Consider the following 19,118-nt stretch of genomic DNA (forward strand, 5'->3'; position numbering starts at 1 on the left):
AAACGCATAAAAGGCACAGTGGGCTCTACAGCATATAAATGTAAGCTATGTAAAAAGAAAGAAAACAGAAAAACCCTCATGTGAGGAGCAAAGCCGACTCAAGATTTAGCCTTATTTCAATTCAATACTTATCCTCATTGCAGGCAATCAGGCTCCCTGACTAAGGCAAGTTCTTACTCAACCCAGTGAAAGACTCATACCCATCCAGTCCTTCATTTACAGAGTGCATGTTACAAGTGTGAAATCCTACCCTGCGGAACTGTGCGCAGATTTAGACCCGCGGTGCTGGAAGCGCCGGGAGCCTGCGGGCAGCCTGTTCGCTGTAATGCACGCGTGGCACCCGTGAGCCATGGGCTTACACCACGGTCCATCCTTTCCAGTTATTTAACCTGGTTAAACTTTCCATCCTACAGCTATTTATGTTGCAGATGACTACGGAACAAGCATATTAGGTCAAAAAAAAAAAAAAAAAAGCTCAGAGAAAACTGGAGGAGCCCTTTGTTTCCCAGGAACTTAGTTCTCTGCTGCTCTTTGGGAGACATTTCTAATTAGGTCAACCTCTCCTTTGAACAGCTCATTTCAGAGAATACCAGGCACGCTCTTGACTTAATCTTGAGTAATACACAAGGGTTGGTCCATGGAGCGAATATGTTTGAGTCACCAAATGAGAGTTGCCATAATATAATGAAATTTGACAGCCTCCCATTGGGGATCATACCAAGACATGGTAATGTGCCACAAGATTTCAAGCACGATAATTAAAATAATTCAAATAAGGGTATGAAATCAGCTCTATGCTACATTTTCTGGTATAGCTGCATTGTTCAAGATAACTTTTTTTTTTTTTTTTTTAAATTTAATGACTGGTAGTAGTGTTCTTGAAAAAGTCTTTCATTTCATTTCTGTGGTGCTGAGCAAAGACAAATTCTTCCATATGATGGGACTGGAAATATTATGGCTGTATTAGGGGTACAGGCTTTGGTTGGAAAGATCCCGGAGGAAAAATCTGGTACTAAAGAAAAAAAATTACACATAAGTTGATAAGAATTCATCTGAGTTGCAAAGAAAAATCATATAATATATAAAGTGGAAGAAAAAGCTTAAAATATAAGCATGACACTTGCACAATGATAGTTTTAAAGAAAAATATCCCCCCTCCTAGGTGATGATAGCTGCCTGGAATGGGTCTCAGGTGGACAAAAGCACAATGATAAGTATGGGTTAAAAAAAACAAAACCACAAAAACCACCAACCTTTTTTACTTAGCCTTCACAAACAAAGTGGGGCATTTTAAACCAGGTGATTACAGAATAACGCCCAAGTATACTCTTGCTTCTTCAAGAGAAAAGAATCTAGAGTGAGTCTGTTCCCTATAACAAACTGAGAGGCAAAAGTAGGCACTGGGAATCTAGACTAGAAATCACGTCCTGAAATACGTTTGAAAATGAAATGACACAGCTGCTGATGATGCTTCATATCAGAAATAAGGAACAAAACCAAGGAATTCTGGGAGCAACGTGAGAAGTAAAACAGAAATAAATCTGTAGGACTTGTTAAGCTCCTGCGAGTTCAAAACAACCCAAAAGACTAAAGCAAATGAGGTACTAATACATACACAAAATCCAATTCTTGGTCGGTGTATATTGATTTCAGTGTTCCTAAGCCAATTTATAGCAGCTGATGACCTAGAGCAGGCTGTGTAATTCATCATTAATGGCAGATGAAGGGCTGAATGACTGTCCATTACTCTATCTATTCTGAGGAGATTGAGACTGAGCCCAGGATCAGAAATGCCTAAAGACCAGAAAGCCAAGCATAAGAAATAAGAAAAACAGATGGGAGAAATACATGAGTAATTAAAAATAAACGATACAGCCAGTGTATAAAGTTTGTGCAGACAAGTGCACGCGTCATCCTGGTCCAAATGGGGATATAGCTTCTGTAAACAACACCCATATGTCCCTAATTTGTTGTCATTCCCAACGATCACAGGAATGTGAAACCAGACTTCAAGTTACCACTTTTTCTCTTCTCTTCCTTTCCTCCTCTTAATCTCTTCCTCCTGACCTCTGCTGCCAACTGAAGACTATTTGAGATCCATACAAGTCTCAAACGTGCAAATCTCCCCCGCAAAGTCATTTGCTTGAATGTCACATCAAAATCATCTCCCTTCATTTGCCTGTGTCCAATACTACTGCTTGGGCAGTTTGTCTCCTTTCTGCCTTTCTGGAAGACTGACCATAATTCACCAGCTGAAGAGCTCTGCTTGTTACTAAAATATTAAGTATCGGAGGAAAAGAAACAAAGGAGAATTCAAAGGAACTAATCTAGCTGATAAAATCTACTTAAATTGTCCCTTACCTGTATTTAATTCCGGTTCCATAAGCTATTCTGCACCACTGCATGACTTTTTCCCCATTTATGTCAGGCACCAAAAGTCTGTGTGTATTACAGGCACGTTCATACAGACCAGACCTCAGGGATTTATTTATTTTTAATCACTGACGCTCTAGACTGTAGTGACCCAGGAGAATAAGGAAGATGTGGGTATTCTCTGAGTAGCCTTCACTCTTCATTTCTTATACCTGCTTTAGCTTCTCACGATGAAGAGCTATTTTTAGAAGGCAAAGTGACAGTAATTTGAGCACTTTTTCTGAATCTCCTAAAAACTGATTTATCTTTAAGCAGGTTTCCAGCTATCCCTAGGAAAAGGGGAAGTAGAGGAGAAAGATGCCTGCTGTCTGTGCAGAAAACCCTTACTTCCTTCAGGCGGCACATTATTCAAAACTCAGAGTTATTTCATCCTGCACGAAAGTCTGAGAAAACACACATTCTGCTGGCAGGAGGGAAGCCATCCTCATCCAGAACACTGATTTTCCCCTGGGAGAGTGCAACCAACGGAGATGGGCACCGCAGTGATTGCTCCCACAGCCAGCTGCTGCTTGCAGAAAGGATGGATTTGGCTGCTGGCCGGTCTTTAAATGGTGGTTAACCAAGAGTTAAATTGGCACACTATTCAGAAACAACACGAGATTTGAGAACTTTAAATAAAATTAATATGGAGATGCTTGAAGGTGAGAACTTGACTTCTAATATGTCTACATAATGGGTAGCAAACTAGGTTTTCTGATGAAGCATGTAAATTATAACTAATACTAACATATACTTGTGCTATTTATGTTAATTTTCTTGTATTTTATCAGTCCAGTAACTCATATTATTTCAAGTGTTTTTGATTTTTTTTCAGCAAATTCTTTGTGATCTGGGGCCTAAGTGGAGTAGGGACATACAATTCCCTGATTTTCACTTATGCAATTTTCCTTTTCAGACCTCTAACAACAATGAAGAACATAATGTGATTTACATTTGAGCTTGTTTTACAGAGTGGCATAAAGTGGCTTTAGCACAAACAAACCAGAGGCTCATTCATGAAAGAGGAACCCTTTTCAGTGTAAAATTATGCCATATAAATTCCTGGTGTGAGTTCGATTTCAGAAATTTTTAATCTGAAAAGTGGTCCAGACAATTAATTGGTTTCTTCCCAGACAATTAAACGGTTTCCCAGCCCTGATGGAGGGCTTTGAGCACCACGATGAGCGGCACCAGCAACACTGCCCAAGTTCCTTGGGGCTGTGTGTTTGCCCACTGCCTCCTGCCCTGCACTCAAAACAACCTTTGGGTTTGCAACTCTCTGACAAAGGAAGATCTGAATAAAATAGGACCTGGGAGACTTAACATCAATGAAACAACATCCACAATGCTAACAAATAAACATCTTTTCAATGCTGGTTTTATGAAAGAAAAGGAAATTCCTTTTTAACTTAGCTAGCTAAGGTAATGTTTATGGTAATTTTGGAAAAAAAAAAAAAAAAAGCAACACCACCATGACGTTGCTTTCTGCTAAGGATATAAATCTGAGCCTCATGGAGGGTTGAATTGAAAATTTGTGAATTGAAAATTCATGAGCAGCCAGATTAAAAATAGAATCAGGTCAATGTGAGCACTTCCGAAATGCTGGGATCAGAACAGAGCCAGCATCGTGGTGAGCCCTGGCTGGCAGGCACTGCACAGGAGCCATGGGCTGCGCAGTCAGCATCGCAGCACAACGTGCCTTTATGGCAGCTACATACGGGTGGAAATACAGAAGGATTGGTTTCCAGTTTAATTTGCTGGAGCTCAGGAGCTGATTTCAGGTACACGGTATCAGGTTAGGAGTGGCAGACAGAACAAGAGAGTCTTACAGCAAGCAAAAAACCAAGTGATATGTCATTCAGAGTTATAATAGTCAGGAAAACAGGCATAAGTCACTGTAATTGCATTAACACTAACATGTTTTCTGTCATATAGGTCTATCTATCAAGTAGGACATGTAGCACTCAGAACAAATGCTGTAGGAGAACAATAAAGCACAGCCTATTGTAGGGGCTCAAAGCAGAGAAAATGGAGGAAGAACAGATCTTGCACATTTAATTAACCTTTCCTGCCGCAACAAGAATGTCAAACAACTTTCATGTCACTGATATGCTAACAGAGGAAAAAACAAACATTGATACAAGAATGAAATACAACAGAAGTCAACCTTTCCTGACAACTTCTAGTAGCACTGAAAGAAGTTGACAACACAGGCAGGGCTGGGTTATCTACAGTGAGCAGGCAAATTTGAATTTCATTTTCTTTTTCTTCTTCTCTCTCTATTTTTTTTTTTTTTTTTTTTTTTACTATGCACGGAGGCAGATAACCAGGTTTAAAAGAGTAACACTGTTGAAGCCAGATTTTAATCTCCAGGGCAGACGCTGTGACAGAGCGTGTCCCTGTGCAGCACTGCACGTAAGCCCCTGCCTGATGTTCCACATCAAACACTCCAGAGCGTTCCCTGCTCCGAGCATCAGCCCCCGATCCACCAAAAGCAACTGGTGAAGCTCTGCCAACATTGCTGTTATATTTCCATAATGACATAATACTTCTCAGTTTTAAAAAGAAAAATAGCTTTCATTCAGCCTCAACTATTCATATGAAAAGTTTACGGGAAGTTGCTTTCCTTAAAAAAAAATCACTGCTACGTGAAACTCTAGAGCGTAGCTCGCAGAAATTGAGTTTTGTTAAAAAACAATCTGTTTTCAGTAATAAATGGCTGCCAAACACAGGCTATCCTTGAAAACTGGGTATTTACAGACCAACAACTAATCATTCTGAAGACAAGCCTGGTATTTTAGTCTATTATCTTTAAAAGCAGTAATTAGCAGAGATCATAAGCTAACAGTCCCCTGTAAGGAACCCTCTGCTTACATGAAGAAAAGAGGACGTAAAGATGGTTCCCTGCATTAGGACCACCAGAGAGAGGAGGACGCTGCTCTTCTCATGAAGCCTTTAGCTTCTGTGCTGAAACTGTGAAAATCGACACAAGCCATGGTGGCAGCTTTTGTGTATGATCTGCTGTCCACCAGAAACAGGATCTGGACTGGGAAATTTCACTTGGTTAATTAGCTTGTAATCTAACTTTTGCTCCAGTAGGAGCCCACCAAAGGCTTGATTTACTGCAGCCTTGGCCCTGGGCTGAGCAAAACTGTACAACTGATGAGACTTCATTTACTGTCCACATGGGAAAAATCAAGAGAAACATGCATTTTTTTATTATCAAAAACAGCAATCCTCAAACCTTTTTAATTAAAAAGAAAAAACAGTTTGAATCAACCCCAAATTCTTTCCTTAACATGAAAGATTTCACTTTGTTCTTGCTATTTAACCCCTTTGTAATATTGCCTCATTTTGTTTTAGTCAACTATAAATGAAGAAATGAAATGGAAGCTCAAAAAAAATCGGATTTCAAAATTAAATATGTCTTTTGGAAATATTTCCAATTCTAAAATAACAGAGTCTCATAGGAGCAGGTGAAGAAAGCCTTTAGGTGGACCTGACTGCAGGCTCTGACATGGTTAATACCTCACTTCCAGGCTGTGAAACCACTACCAGAAACCTATTCTGCAAGCAGTCTTTAATTGGTTATACACAATTAACATTTATTAACACAAGCTGGGAACGACACCTATAGTGTGGAGCAATACACGCATAATAAATCACAAGCTGTAACCACCATCATGCTCCACCAAAATCCCTGCTCTGTACTCCTGGCCATGAGGAAGCAAATGAACTGCTTGCAAGTGCTTTCTGCATGTTACCATGCCAATGTCCTTCCAGTGATGTGTTTTTGTTTTCCAGCAGCTTTGATTCTCAATCAATATGTGCTATTCAGACAGGTTTTATTTCAAATTACACCTTTTTAGAGATGCGTTTTTTGTAAAGGAAAGTCATTTTAAAAATATCCAGAATGATATTCTCACAAAATATTTACTGCATATTGCATCTGATACAATAAAACCACCTAAAATCAGGCAGTCTGCTTACCATAAAACGTCAGCTGTCCTCGTGCCACATTTTTCCCTCTCACATTTTCAGCAACACACTCATAGAGTCCAGCATCTTCTTGCTGAAAATTTGGGATTTCTAGAAGTCCACTTGATCTGTGTCTCCTAGCTTTTCGGGGTATCTGTTTCCCATCTGCTCTCCTCCAGCTGATCGTAGGAACTGGGCTAAATGAGAAAAATAAAGCAAAATCAGATTTGTAATAAAAGCTACAGGTCTTGTCCTGATAGCTTCTCATCTTGATGAACTTGAAACTGCTTCATGTTTGAGGATGATGAAGACGTGGTCAGTCTGAAGACTGCCCAGGATCTGGAGCAATTTTATGTTGGGTGCCATATATACACTTTATATAAGTACATGCATACCAATGGTGTATTGCTCACATAGCCTTAAAAGCAGGAGACTATGTTATAAAAGTGCTGTTTTGACAAAGTTGAATTTGGGTTTCTGCTGTGACAATACATCTATTTTCTTATCAATCCCACGCTTTCATTTTGGAAGTGCTGCTAGTGCTTACTCTAGAACCAGGACATGTTTTAGGTTTTGCGTGAGACCTCAGAAGTGAAGATGTACAACCACATCTGTACAAAATAAGTTATATCTTCTCTCTTCCTTGGGAGTTTTTGTTTTTGTTGAGTAGAGTCCCTGCTCCCCAAGTCCTCTGTCTGTAATGAATCCTGGAAATAAGTAACTCCTGCTGCGGAAAGTGAAGGATTAGCAAACCTTGCAAACTCCACAGTACAGCACTATGAAAGCCAGAAAATGAAGAAATAACGGTGGCTAACAACTTACTTTCCCAGGGCAAAGCACTCCAGTTTCACCGTTGTTCCTTTTGCAGATGGAACCGTTTCTGGGAACTGCACTTCTATTTTCGGCTCATACTCCCCCATCACCCCTGCGAACGTAAAAGAGAGACTAAGACTTGGTTGAGGTTTTGCAATAAATCCGCAAGTGTTTCTGTGCAGAGCTCTTCTCTACATCTTTACTTGCCCAATTAATCCATTCATTTTAAACATGGCCTGTTGCTAACAGCCGTGCAGTGTGGGCTCTTTTCCCATTTACTACCAGAGGAAAATCGGAACCAGCGCTCCACACCATCTGCCAAAGATTAACATTTCTTCATGGCTGTGTTATTTTTGACTTTTGAATATTCAGGGGTTTTGCAGGTAACTTGTGACATAAAGGAAGCAATAATAAGGGAGGTTCACCGCCTTCTAGAAAATGAAATGCGGAACAAATGCCATTACAAAAAGTTTTAAAAGTATTGGAGGTAATCAAGGCTTCTATTAACTTCAAGGAGTTAGAGGCACAGAGACCATACACTCCTTGGGCAATTTCGTTATTTTTACTGCCCCAGTAAACCACACATTGTGGCAGCCTCTTCACCAAATAGTGTTAAAAAATTTGTGCACATAAAAGGGCCGTTACGCTCATGACAAATCGCTCCATTTCTTGTCACCGTACTGTCGTAAAACCAGTACATATAATTTCACCAGTAGTGCTTATCAGCTAATTGATGATTGCAGGTTAAATCCCAACCGCAGGGCGCTGCTGGGGCACCCAGGGGCGGCAGGGCTGGGTACGGTGGCTGTGGCTGCAGCGCTGCTCTCTGTCTCCCTGCGTTGCAAAGAGGTGGCAAGGGAAGCCTTTTGGCTTTACTTTTTTCACAGTTAGAGAGGCTTGAAGCTGAAAATGCTTGCTCTGGGACTTACATCTGATCTCTCTGTACGTGGTGACCTGTGCAACGCCTGCTTTGGTGCACTAACGAGTCACATCAGCGTTCTTCAACCTCGTTCTTCCACCGCTACGTTGCACAAAGAGCAGCTGCTGCACAAAGTCAGCCATCCAAATGAAATGCATTTGTTAAAGATATGAATGCTCTCTCTGTACACACGCCCTGGCAAGCACATACAGCAGGAAGCCCGCGAGTCTGTGTCAGCGCTCCGGCGCTTACAGATCACACAAAAAGGAATCACGGGGCACGATCCCCATGAGCCCTTCGCACATTAACAGCGCAGCCCTGAAGGGCTGGAAGTGTCCAGGGCTATTGAGGAAGAGCCTCTCTGCTCTCCTGATTGTGAATTTACCAAATTTTGCCTAAATTTCTCCGCAATCCATGCTAAACATTTGCTGGGAGAGCTCCAGCCAGGACAAGGAGCAGCTATTGCCTGGCTGTTCCCAAGAGCAAGGCTGCGCATGTGAATGTTTGCCAGAACAGAACTTTTTGGCAGACACTAACATTTATTGCGATCTTTTCCCAGAAGAGTACGTCCATGTTGTGCAGTGAAGGCCACAATCTGGCAGAGGAAGAGCTTTTGAGGAAAGCCTGACCAGGTGCAGCCAGTTTCCTCGCTTTGGCAGACACGGGCTTTCAAGCGCTTGGTGGTGACTTCCTTGAAGAGCTGAGCACCTCCAGCCATCCCCCTCCCCGAGAAGAGCTCCTCAGTGCCTGTGACAGCCTGTCCCCCCCCAAAACCACCCCAGGGGCTGCACCAGCAGCGAGCTGAGAGGTGGCAGACACCTCGGAGGGCAACGAACACGGTGGGTGCTCCACAGCAGCAGTCCGCCTGCCACCAAGGCCAGACACGCCGCGTGCTTAATCCAGTCCTTAAACAGCAAAAGCAATGAGAGCAATTCTTTCTGCTTCCCTTCCTTCACTCCTAACGCGATAATTTGGCCCCCTTATGCAAAGTAGTCTGTAAAATATCACTTAACACTAGCAGGCTATTTAGGAGATTAAGGCACAACGTATTATTAACACATTATTCACCTGACAGATCAGGAGAAGGGAATGAGGAACGGGAGGGAAAAAAAATGGCTTTTTCTTTTTCCCCTTCTCTTTCTTCCTTGTTCCTGTTTCCTTGCCTGAGGTCGGAGCTGGAAAGCTGTGACCCCGAGGGGACAATCGCAGGGCAGAGGTGGGAGGGCTGCCTGAGGACGCAGGGCACCAGCCGCGGTCACTGCTCCCCGCAGCGCCAGACCCCGCTGCTTTCTCTTACAGCAAGGAACCAGGTAGTTTAGCAGCATCACTGCTAACGTTACAACACCAACCACTTCAAAACCAGCACCTGTACCGGGAAAAACCATCAGGCTCCCACTGCAGCTCTAACCTACCTATAGCTACTGCGTGTGCTGCAAGCCCTGTCTTCTCCGCATTAAAGGAAAAACATCAGGGTGCAGGGGATATCTCTATACTGAATCCAAGCCCATTTTCACACGGACAGCTCTTATTTTTCCTGCTGTTCCTGGGTGAGTTAACATCTGACTTAGCATTACAGGTGGAAAGCAGAGGGGAGAAAATAAAAGACTAAAATAGACCCAGGTTTGTAGCTTGGAGAATGTTGTCAGTGTCATGACACCTCAGATGTTGTACGTGTTTGCAGTTCAGAGGATTTCATATTTTTCTCCCAATTTCAAGGCTTAAAAATGTGCTTTTGGATGAGAGTTCCAGGAATTCAGAAGCAAGCTCATTTGTCTGAGGAAATGATACGCATTTCCTGACAACACCTGTGAAATGTTAAAGTTTAATTGGCCCATACAGCTGCTGCTGACAGTAATTTCATTCCAGGTCTATTGTGGCACTTTCTCACTATTACTGTTTTAATTTTGATGTAAAACTCCAAAGTGCATTTTAAAGAGAAGAAGCAAAGCACTGCAAAAGCGCTGCTGTGGCGCCGGGGACTGCCACGGAGAGGTGCCAGACAACTGGTTTGGCCATTCACCTTTCAATCCTTTTTCTGTCTGGGCTGCAGTAGGTGAGGCACTCCTAGCCTTATTTCAGGCGTCAGGACCATTTGCAGCCCTCGGTGCCATATATATTTAGCTGCTCATTACATTGCCCAGCACAGAAGTAGTGCAGAGAGCCATTTCTCTGCAACGGGAGGCACCGGCTGGTACTGCCAGGACAAACTGCTGCCAGAGCAGCCGTGGCGATTCAAGCCAAAACCTGACCTCAAAGCCTGGGGGAACCCAGAGAACCGTAACATCCCTTTCTGCCTTTTACACGGTGTGAAAGTCGGGGAGGACAGAAAGCAGCTCCTTCGGGACTGCAGCGCAAAAGCAGGGTGCTGGCATGAGAAAAGAATAAACCATCGGGGAATCCTCGGTGGTTCCTGCCCCAGGCCTAAGCTACACGATCAGGAGGCCACGGGGATGCTCTGCGTCGCTGAGCAGCCCAACCTCTGACCTTTTTCCACCATATTTATCACTGTCCAATAACTTCTGGTGCCAGGAACAGAGAGCTTGGGCCAACGGTGACTGAGACCGCTGCCTCAGCATGGTTTGCCCCCACTACCCTTCCTCTACGATGTTTATCTCCCCAAGGAGGAAAAGCTGTCCGGGGATAACTAATGGGACAAGAGGCAGTCTGCTCCCACAGCAGCAGGAGAGGAACCTGGTTCCTGTGCCTCTGGTTACAAAAAAACACTGCAAACATCAGGAGATCTGCAGCTGCAGAGCCCTGCAACTGCAAACAAGCAGAAGAGAAGCATCAAGGCACAGGTGGGGGATGCAATCTGCCTATCGGATCTGGTTTCATCCCATACACCTGCATCTTTCCCCTTTACAGATTACAGCTCTAAAGCCTGCTATTGTAAAGCAAGCTGTGCTTTAAAAAACGCGTCGAAAAGCTGTTTTTCCAGGGTGATTAAATTCAAGCAAAATACCCATGACTAAGATGGCAGGTATTCAGCATACAAAACCCAAATGATTCACAACAGAGTCTAGAAAAATTACTGCTGTACGCTGAAGAAGAAATATGGAGAAAAAAAAGTCAGCGTTCTGGCAGGGGAGATTTCAGCCCAGCTCCTGCAGAAGCGAGCTGCTCTGGGTGGACAAGGACTACCGGAATGATGGAGAGTTGGAGCGCTGCCACTGAACGAGTACCCACCACGTAAGTCTTATAAATATCCCCTATGGCAATTGAATTTCTCGATAGAGTTGGCTGAACTGTGAGCAACCAAGCTCTGATTTCTTCCTACAGCTCTGGAATTGGGAATTTTTAAACTTTTTGAGTGAGAGATTATCACATGCATGTATGGAAAGAGTCTCCTCTTTTTCTCTCTTCATCTCTATGAAATAATTCCAAATCCAAATAGAGGCACTATTCTTAGTTATAAGTGACCAGTGTTCTTTTTGTGTAGTGTCTTATTCCATCATTTCTTTCCTTCAAAACAATAGGGCTATGTGTAAACCACAGGGACCCACAGTTAATCCTGCATGAGAGTAAAAATGCCTTGCAGTTTAAGAACAACTTTGAGTTTTGAGAAAAACAAAAATTTCAGAGATTTTTATAAAGTACTTTGACTTTTTCCAAATTCATAAAATGTATTTCAATAGGAAGCCAGCCAAGCTGTAACTCAGACATTTTTAGTGACAAACCAATTTGTGACAGGTTCGCTGGGGATGGTCCGAGCGCCAAGGCCAGGACCCCAGGCCGCGGGGTCCCAGAGCTGCAGCAGCCCCTCCCTGGCTCCCTCTCCAGAGCAGGTCAGTGACTTAAATTAATATGGAGAGGTACATTAGGATTTTTCCCATTAAACTCAGTAATTGAAATTCAATGGAACTGAAACATTAATTGTTGATGAGTTAACCTCTGAGTCTACTGATTTAATGATATAGCGTTGTAAAGAAAATAACATATATATTGTTGGACAGAGCAAATATGAATGTCAAAGATAAACCCAACACATTTGCCAGTTGCAGCACAATGAGCCTTGCGTTTTGCTCATTTCTCTTGTTCACACTTCCAGGGCAACATATGTAATTTCTTTTTTCAAGCACAATAGAGTGTAATATTCAGATTTTACGCAATTTTTTGGGTTACTCTATGTGGAATGAAAAACTGAGACTTGCAGAGTTTTAAAATGCAGGTTGCATGTAATACCAGTGCCCTCCTATTTTAAAACACACTTAGCACATGTTCAAATTTGAGTACAGCCATCTTTGCTCTACAGATATTACAGCACCTTTCCTGTTTAACTCAGGAATGTATTCCGGAGCTCCTCAGAGGTTCAATTAAAGTTTCATATCTATAATAAACAGCAGAGTGCACTTCAAAGGAATCGGAGAACATTCCCGAGAATTACCTCGGGAAGGCAATTGGTCTCTGTAAATAAAGCTGAGTGCGTGCAGAGGAGCGATGCACTGGGGTAGAGCCCTTGGCGATGCACTTGACAATCAGGGTGATTAGCAATCATCATAGCATTACCCACCGTTTCAGAAACAGAAGCAGACATTGAGCTCAATTTTGAAAGATGGAAGCGCCTTCTGTGAGGTAAGGCTTGCATAAAAGTCCCGCTAATTTAATACCTACAAACATTTCTTGTTCAGTACTGAAAATGTTAACATGAGATGAATTTAAATATTCCTCTTTATCTTTCAGATGTTAGGTGACTTATTTTGGACTCACGGGGCCAGATTTACTGTCACTTAAACCACTGCCACTGTGTGTAGAGAAGCAGTGTAAGGGACAGCAGGTCTGGCGCATGGAAAAGCACTTGTCCTCACCCCTCCCAGCGTAATGGGGACACTTGCTCATTGCCCCAGCCCTTCCAAAACCCCACCTATGGGATGCGCGTTAATGCGAAGGGAACAGCCACAGGCTGGCAGCACTGAGCCCGTCTTACACGGGAGGAATTTCTGTACAATACTGCTAGGCAACAATGGATCTTCTAGAAGAAGTTTCTAATAATGCATTTCTATTTCTGGAACAAATGTCCTAAATGTTATCCTTTAAACAGACACTGCAAATTAACATGCAAATTTATTTTTCTTATCTACTCAAAAATGACTGTGATACAAATCAATTGTCTGTATAAATTTAGAAATCCTCCTTTGGTTTCTTTTCACATTTTTTTTTTTTTGTACTATTCCACAGACTACTAAAATTAGCGTTAATTCTGCTGGGAAATAGAGCCTGAGCTAACAGTTACCGAAACAACAAAGTATTTTTGTTCACTTTTGGGCTGCATAAAATGAGAAAAGCTACAGTGTATCCAAATTCTGAAATCTATTTTATGTCCCGTCTTTGGTCAAGTATCGCCAGGATTTTCTGCTATAACAAGAGTTCTTCCAGTGATGGAAATAGCAACCTTGGCCACAGCAGCATAAAACCCACCAGTGTCTATGATGTTGAACCATATCTAAAGTAGAGGTTTTCAGCCTCGCTGAACCTTTGCGAAAGGAGAATCTCTCCCTTTACTCTACATAGTAATATTTTAAGCCATTTGTTATTTTTTTGGCGACAGCCAGTCAAAGAAACCCAAACAAGTCCTACCATCGTTCCTGAGGATGAGCGGGGTTGGGGGGCCCAGGACCCGGCTGTTGGTCACCGTGTTTGTCACCACGCACGTGTAGTTTCCCACATCTGAAGCTTCCACCTTCGCGATGTACAGATTGCCAGTCTCCTGCGAAACGAAGCGGCGGTTGTCCTGATGCACGAACGATGGGTACTCGTTGAAGATCCAGGCGTAGGTGAGCTCTGGAAGCACAAGGCACCACCAGCGTTAGTGACAGCCCGTAAACCTCCACATGGGACAGTCCCAAGTCTGAACTAAAGCCCTGGAAATGTTTTTCTGCCCGCCTTGGTTAGACACAACAGATACATCACAGCCCATGAAATGACCAAACAGCACACATTTTGCAAGTTTGCATCTTTATGGCTCTAAATATAAATTTCCAAATGTGACTCCTCTGAGCCTGCACACAGACCTTAATGCTCTTAAAACGTTCCTTAAAGGTCTTCCAATCCAGAATACAATGCATTTTATACAGATCCCACATCTTCTGTCATGGACATTTCAATGTTTCTGACTCTTATTTTTTTTTCTTCTTCTTTCTTAGCTCATTTTTGCCTCCAAAGTTTGGAGGAGGGTCTGCTGAGCCACGTTATCATACGCTGTATGTTTTATTCCTTTGGAATTTCAGAATCGGCAAAAAATTCCAAACACTAAATTAAGCAGCTGTAATCTTCTATGTGTCTAATTAGATAATACTCAGTGTTTTGTAAGGCATCTTTGGAAGTTATTTACACAATAAAAAATAACAGAGAGACATGCTGCAAGTGGCTGCAGATTATAAGTGAGGTTAATGCAATATAACCCTATTATATTTGCCTAAGACTAATGCCCAAACCCACTAAAATGCTTGAAGAACTCAAGTGAGTACAAGATTGTTGTAGTTTTCTAAGGGAACAGTAATTATACTAAAAAGCATATTCTTAGTTTAATACTCTAATGAGTCATAACTGTAATTGACCTCAACTACCATTAGGTACTTTGGAAAATAAATTCCGTCCTCATGTTCCACTGTTTACACATACAAGAGGTTGAAAGCAGATTGTTGGCTTTTATTTATTTATTTTTTAACAACAGGATTATAAAATGCCTACTTAGACTTTTAGGAAGATATGATAATTATGTTTATGTGGGAATATCTAATCATCATATTTACACATGTGCATCTAATTATAAGTAACCTCATGCTGATGTCAAGAGGATACTCAGAGCAAACAAGGTAGCACTTCTCAGCTGGCTTATTATTTTCTGCAAGTAGTTTAATTTTTTTTTATTTTTTTTTTTTTTAAATTTACTCTTGGTGAACAATTATCTTGTTCCTCCAGAAGCATCCAGCAATAGGCAAATAAACATCAGTGCCCTAGAATGCACAGAGGCGTTTAAAGTTGAGCAAACCATCACACAGCAGGCTTCCACCACAGCCCCCCGAACTCTGCAATACAACAACATTTTGCATCGCCTGTGGAATGGTGAATTAACCACAAGTTCTTCATAAAAACACAGGACCGGGAGGGTTTTTCTGGATCAACAACCCCTGCCCTTCCCTATCCTTCCCCAGGAGGCTGCATAGTCCCACTCACAAAGATCCCAGAAGCAGCAAGGTTTTCAGCTCCTGCTTTCCTATTAAAAGTTGGTTTTGCTTTAACTGCTAAGAACCCTCTACTTTCCGGGTTAAATATTTTTATTACTAGGCTATATCCATGTGCTTCTGGGCTAATGATGCCTTTAGCTTAATGGTTCTTGCCTCTTTGCTGGTGAGAGCAATCAAAAGTCCTTCTGCCTTTGTTTCCAAGACAGTCATTCCAATCTTATGATGACTATAGTAGGTTTTCCTTAAAAAAAAAAAAAAAGCAGCTCCGCTAAAGCTCTGCTTTAGTTACAAGTCTTGAATATAGGTGCCATTTGAGCAGAGTGCTAGGCTGGAAACCCTGGATAAGAAAATCACAGGAGAACAGAAAGCAAATGTGAAGTTGTGCAAGAGTAAGAAGGTCTGACCAAAACAGCACCCAAATGCAAAGAGATCGTGGATTCTTCCAACACCGGAGGCAGGAAAATGGATCTATTCCTTGAAAGCACACCCTCAAAATCTCTCCAAAAGACATCTTCAGATTAAATCAGTTTGGCTACATAAAAATAAGGAACCCCAAATCAAAAAGCTGGACATAACAAAGATCTGATGTGACAACTCTGCCTTCGTTTCATTAAAACAAATCATTGTCCACAAAAACACAACTGCCTGAACTGCACAGCCTTAGACTCTAGGAGCAGTCCGTTATTGCTATAAAATATCTAAAACTACTGGATAATTGTCTCTAAAATAACGTGGGACCGATGGAATAAAAAGCACAGGAAAAACGGCAGACTGGAGTCTCTGTGAGTGCATTTGCTTTTGCAGCAACATGTAAATAAATACTGTATCAAACTCACTTTGATTTCCTTAGAGATCCTAGTGCAATATTTATGGCTTTTCAAACTTGACGGATTTCTTTTGATAAGGTTTCACATACTAATTGCTCTGGAAGTGATAGACAGTTCACATCCCATAGGCAATTTGTAACAACTGTGTAAACAGACACTTAAAATACAGCCTGAGATAGCTCCTGGTGACTGCGAGTGATGGAAACATCTACAGGAGTTACAGACACACAGACTTCAGCACAAAGGATGCGCAGTAACTAGCAATTCACACTTCTCTAATTACACATTAAACTCTATATCCTTTAGAATTTATTACAAACTTCTTTTTTAATTTGGGGACCTTTCCATGTAATTTTGCCTTATTTACAATGCTTGCATTTTTTCCTTTAAAGCACATCCAAGCTGATCTCTCAAACACAGGAGCTTATCTGAAGATTTCTGACCCATATTTGTGCTTTGGAAAAATCAGAATCCCTGCCGGCTGCAACGCTACGGCCAGCAGCTGAACCCCTGCCTCCCTCCCCACTTATACTGCACTCTTCCTCACTGCCTTGATGGTCCGGATTTCCATGACAGATCTGAGTGAGATGAAGACTGGGGAGGAGATGTAGATTTTGGCAGATCTTCACTTCTCTGATGACTCTTACCGGTGGAGGTAGCGGTGGGGAGCACACAGGGTGTGAGCAGAAGTTTGGTTGGAGTTTGGGCAATGGCAGAGATGGGCAGAAACACGCAGAGCTGTGGGTCACACCAAGATCATACGTGTGGCAGGAAGGGCCGCTACACACCAGCAGACACAAGTGTTTCAGCCAACAGCGGCTGTCAACTTCAGCAGTTAAAAAGACAATACATTATTTAAGGCACTTGGAATGCCCACTACGGATTTTGGACATGTAAGTGAGCTCACCTGCACACGCTCACTGCAGAGCCACGCAGGGAAAATGAGAAAAACACAGAGACAGTTCTATCACTTTGCCTTCCTGCATGGTTTTTGCCTATTTATATATTTCTTTCCCCTGTACCTCTCCAAAAATACAGTCCTCCTGGGTCTGCAGTTCCTGATCACATCCAGATCCCGTCATTTTTCTAAAGTATTCCGTGAGAAACTCTATTAAAGTGTTCGAGCTCTCATTTACCAGCCCCAGAATACTTCTGGCTCAAGACAAGAAACAAAGCTAAAGACACTAAATATTTAATTTTTCTCTAAATGATTGTAAGCGGTGAAGAAACGTTACTGAAAGCTGCACAAAAATTCTGCTATGAGTAACTATTGTAATTAGGCCACAGGCTTTGCCAAAACAATGTTCTCTGGTCTTCTTTTTTTGTCACACGCATGCTTTGCATCTTTGCCTTGTCTTTGCCTTTTAGTACAAGAAACTTTTTTTTTTCTTCTTTTGTGGAAATCTTTACCATAAAGGCAGGGCTGCCACTTGAAAAGGTCTCTGCAGCTATTATGGGAAAATCTATTAAAACATCACGATTATGGTTACCATAAAGATGAATGGAAGAATGAAATTCTGAAATTAATATTTGCAAAAAAAAGGGGCATCGTTTATCACTTTTAATAAGAACGGTGTGGTACAATACACTTTTAGTTTTTATAGGCTTTACTGAAAGTTACCGAGATTAATCCCATCATTAACGATTCCTACAATTTATATATTATCACCAACCATGCCACTCGCACGTCGGACAGGCCGGAACTGTTATTCAACATGAAACAAAAGCTCTGCAACAGTTCCCGTAAATCTGAATGTGTAAAAATAACGCTTCATTACACATTGCAAGAAACAAATATGAAATGAAGAAAATGAAGAAAATCCTCCCTGCATAACCGTCCCCAGCCCTTCTCACCCTGTTTCCAACACTCGTTGTGCTCCAGGCCGGGCAGTGCCAGGCGCTCACACCTGCCGTGTGTTTCATGCATTCAGATACCATAACCATTTTTTGCATTATGAAAGGCTAACCATATCCCACGTCCTCCCCATCTAGTTCATAAAAGCCATTCAAATCCCAAAACCATATAGAAATCAGGCCAAGACTTTATTTTCAATTACCTATTTCCACCACTACCCATGAAAGCACATGGATGCTGCCCCTGGGAAGCACTGAACCCAGCACTCCTGGTGCAAACGCACCGCGTCCCTACGAATCCCATCTGACTGGTAACATTCACCTTAAATGCATATAGGAAAGGTCAGATACACATATGGACCCCCCCAGCTCACAAGCATTTAATTTCCTTGAATTTTGAAGCACATTCATTATTATGAATAACACCATGAACTGAAAAGAAGGCTTAATGCACGACAACATTTTTTATGAGAGTGCAGTGGGAAAGAGAAAACAAAGGACTGTCAGGGAGAGATGAATCCCTGGCATTACCTACCACGTACTTGGCCCTACCCAACTCCCCGAAGCTCCTTTCCACCCATATCCGTTTGTCTGCAAACGCAGTGCCACGTCTGGAGTTTCTGGTAGTTTTTTTCCTTCACAGTTTTATTGTAATAGTAGAGCCACATGAATTATGCATAGTACACATTTCTTTTGTGAGCCCATAGCCCATTTCATTGCCCTGCTAGCACTTTGGATCAATTTTTTATCTTCTCTCCTTAAATAATTGCCGCATAATTTAAAGGAATCAACCTGGATGCAAACATGACTTGATAAATCTCCCCTTGGCCCCGTGCACTCCATCAGGCAGGGCCGGTCAGCCAGGTAGGATCGTAGCTTCTGTGCCGCAATTGCAACTTTTAATGAAAAGAGTAATGAATAATGAACAAGATTAATCTAAAGTTAATAACACATTTTTGGCTGAACACTCGTCTGTGCTAAACCTGACAGTGCAGTTACTCAGCAGCCAACCATTTGCAAACAAAGCAAGGTACCATCCTTGGCAGCCGGGGCAGGAAACGAGTCTTAATGGTAGGGAATCAATTTGTGAATTTAACGTACAAGAGTATGAAAGGGCCAGTGGTCATTAGT

The 19,118-nt window shown here is 42.1% G+C and overlaps 1 protein-coding gene across 8 annotated transcripts in view; it reads right to left on the reverse strand.

Annotated features, from left to right (window-relative positions):
* Window positions 1-19,118, reverse strand: part of LOC106036755 (contactin-4) — a 300,476-nt gene that overhangs the window by 63,535 nt on the left and 217,823 nt on the right. For all 8 annotated transcript variants that reach the window (XM_048068607.2, XM_048068576.2, XM_067002911.1 and 5 more), the window contains 3 exons: window positions 13,697-13,900; window positions 7,213-7,315; window positions 6,403-6,587 (listed from right to left, as the gene is read on the reverse strand). In XM_048068607.2, coding sequence (XP_047924564.1) covers window positions 6,403-6,587; window positions 7,213-7,315; window positions 13,697-13,900 — 492 coding nt within the window. The remainder of the gene's footprint in view (window positions 1-6,402; window positions 6,588-7,212; window positions 7,316-13,696; window positions 13,901-19,118) is intronic.

The sequence above is a fragment of the Anser cygnoides genome, chromosome 10 (assembly GCF_040182565.1).
Source record: "Anser cygnoides isolate HZ-2024a breed goose chromosome 10, Taihu_goose_T2T_genome, whole genome shotgun sequence".
In the NCBI taxonomy this organism is placed as follows: Eukaryota; Metazoa; Chordata; class Aves; order Anseriformes; family Anatidae; genus Anser; species Anser cygnoides.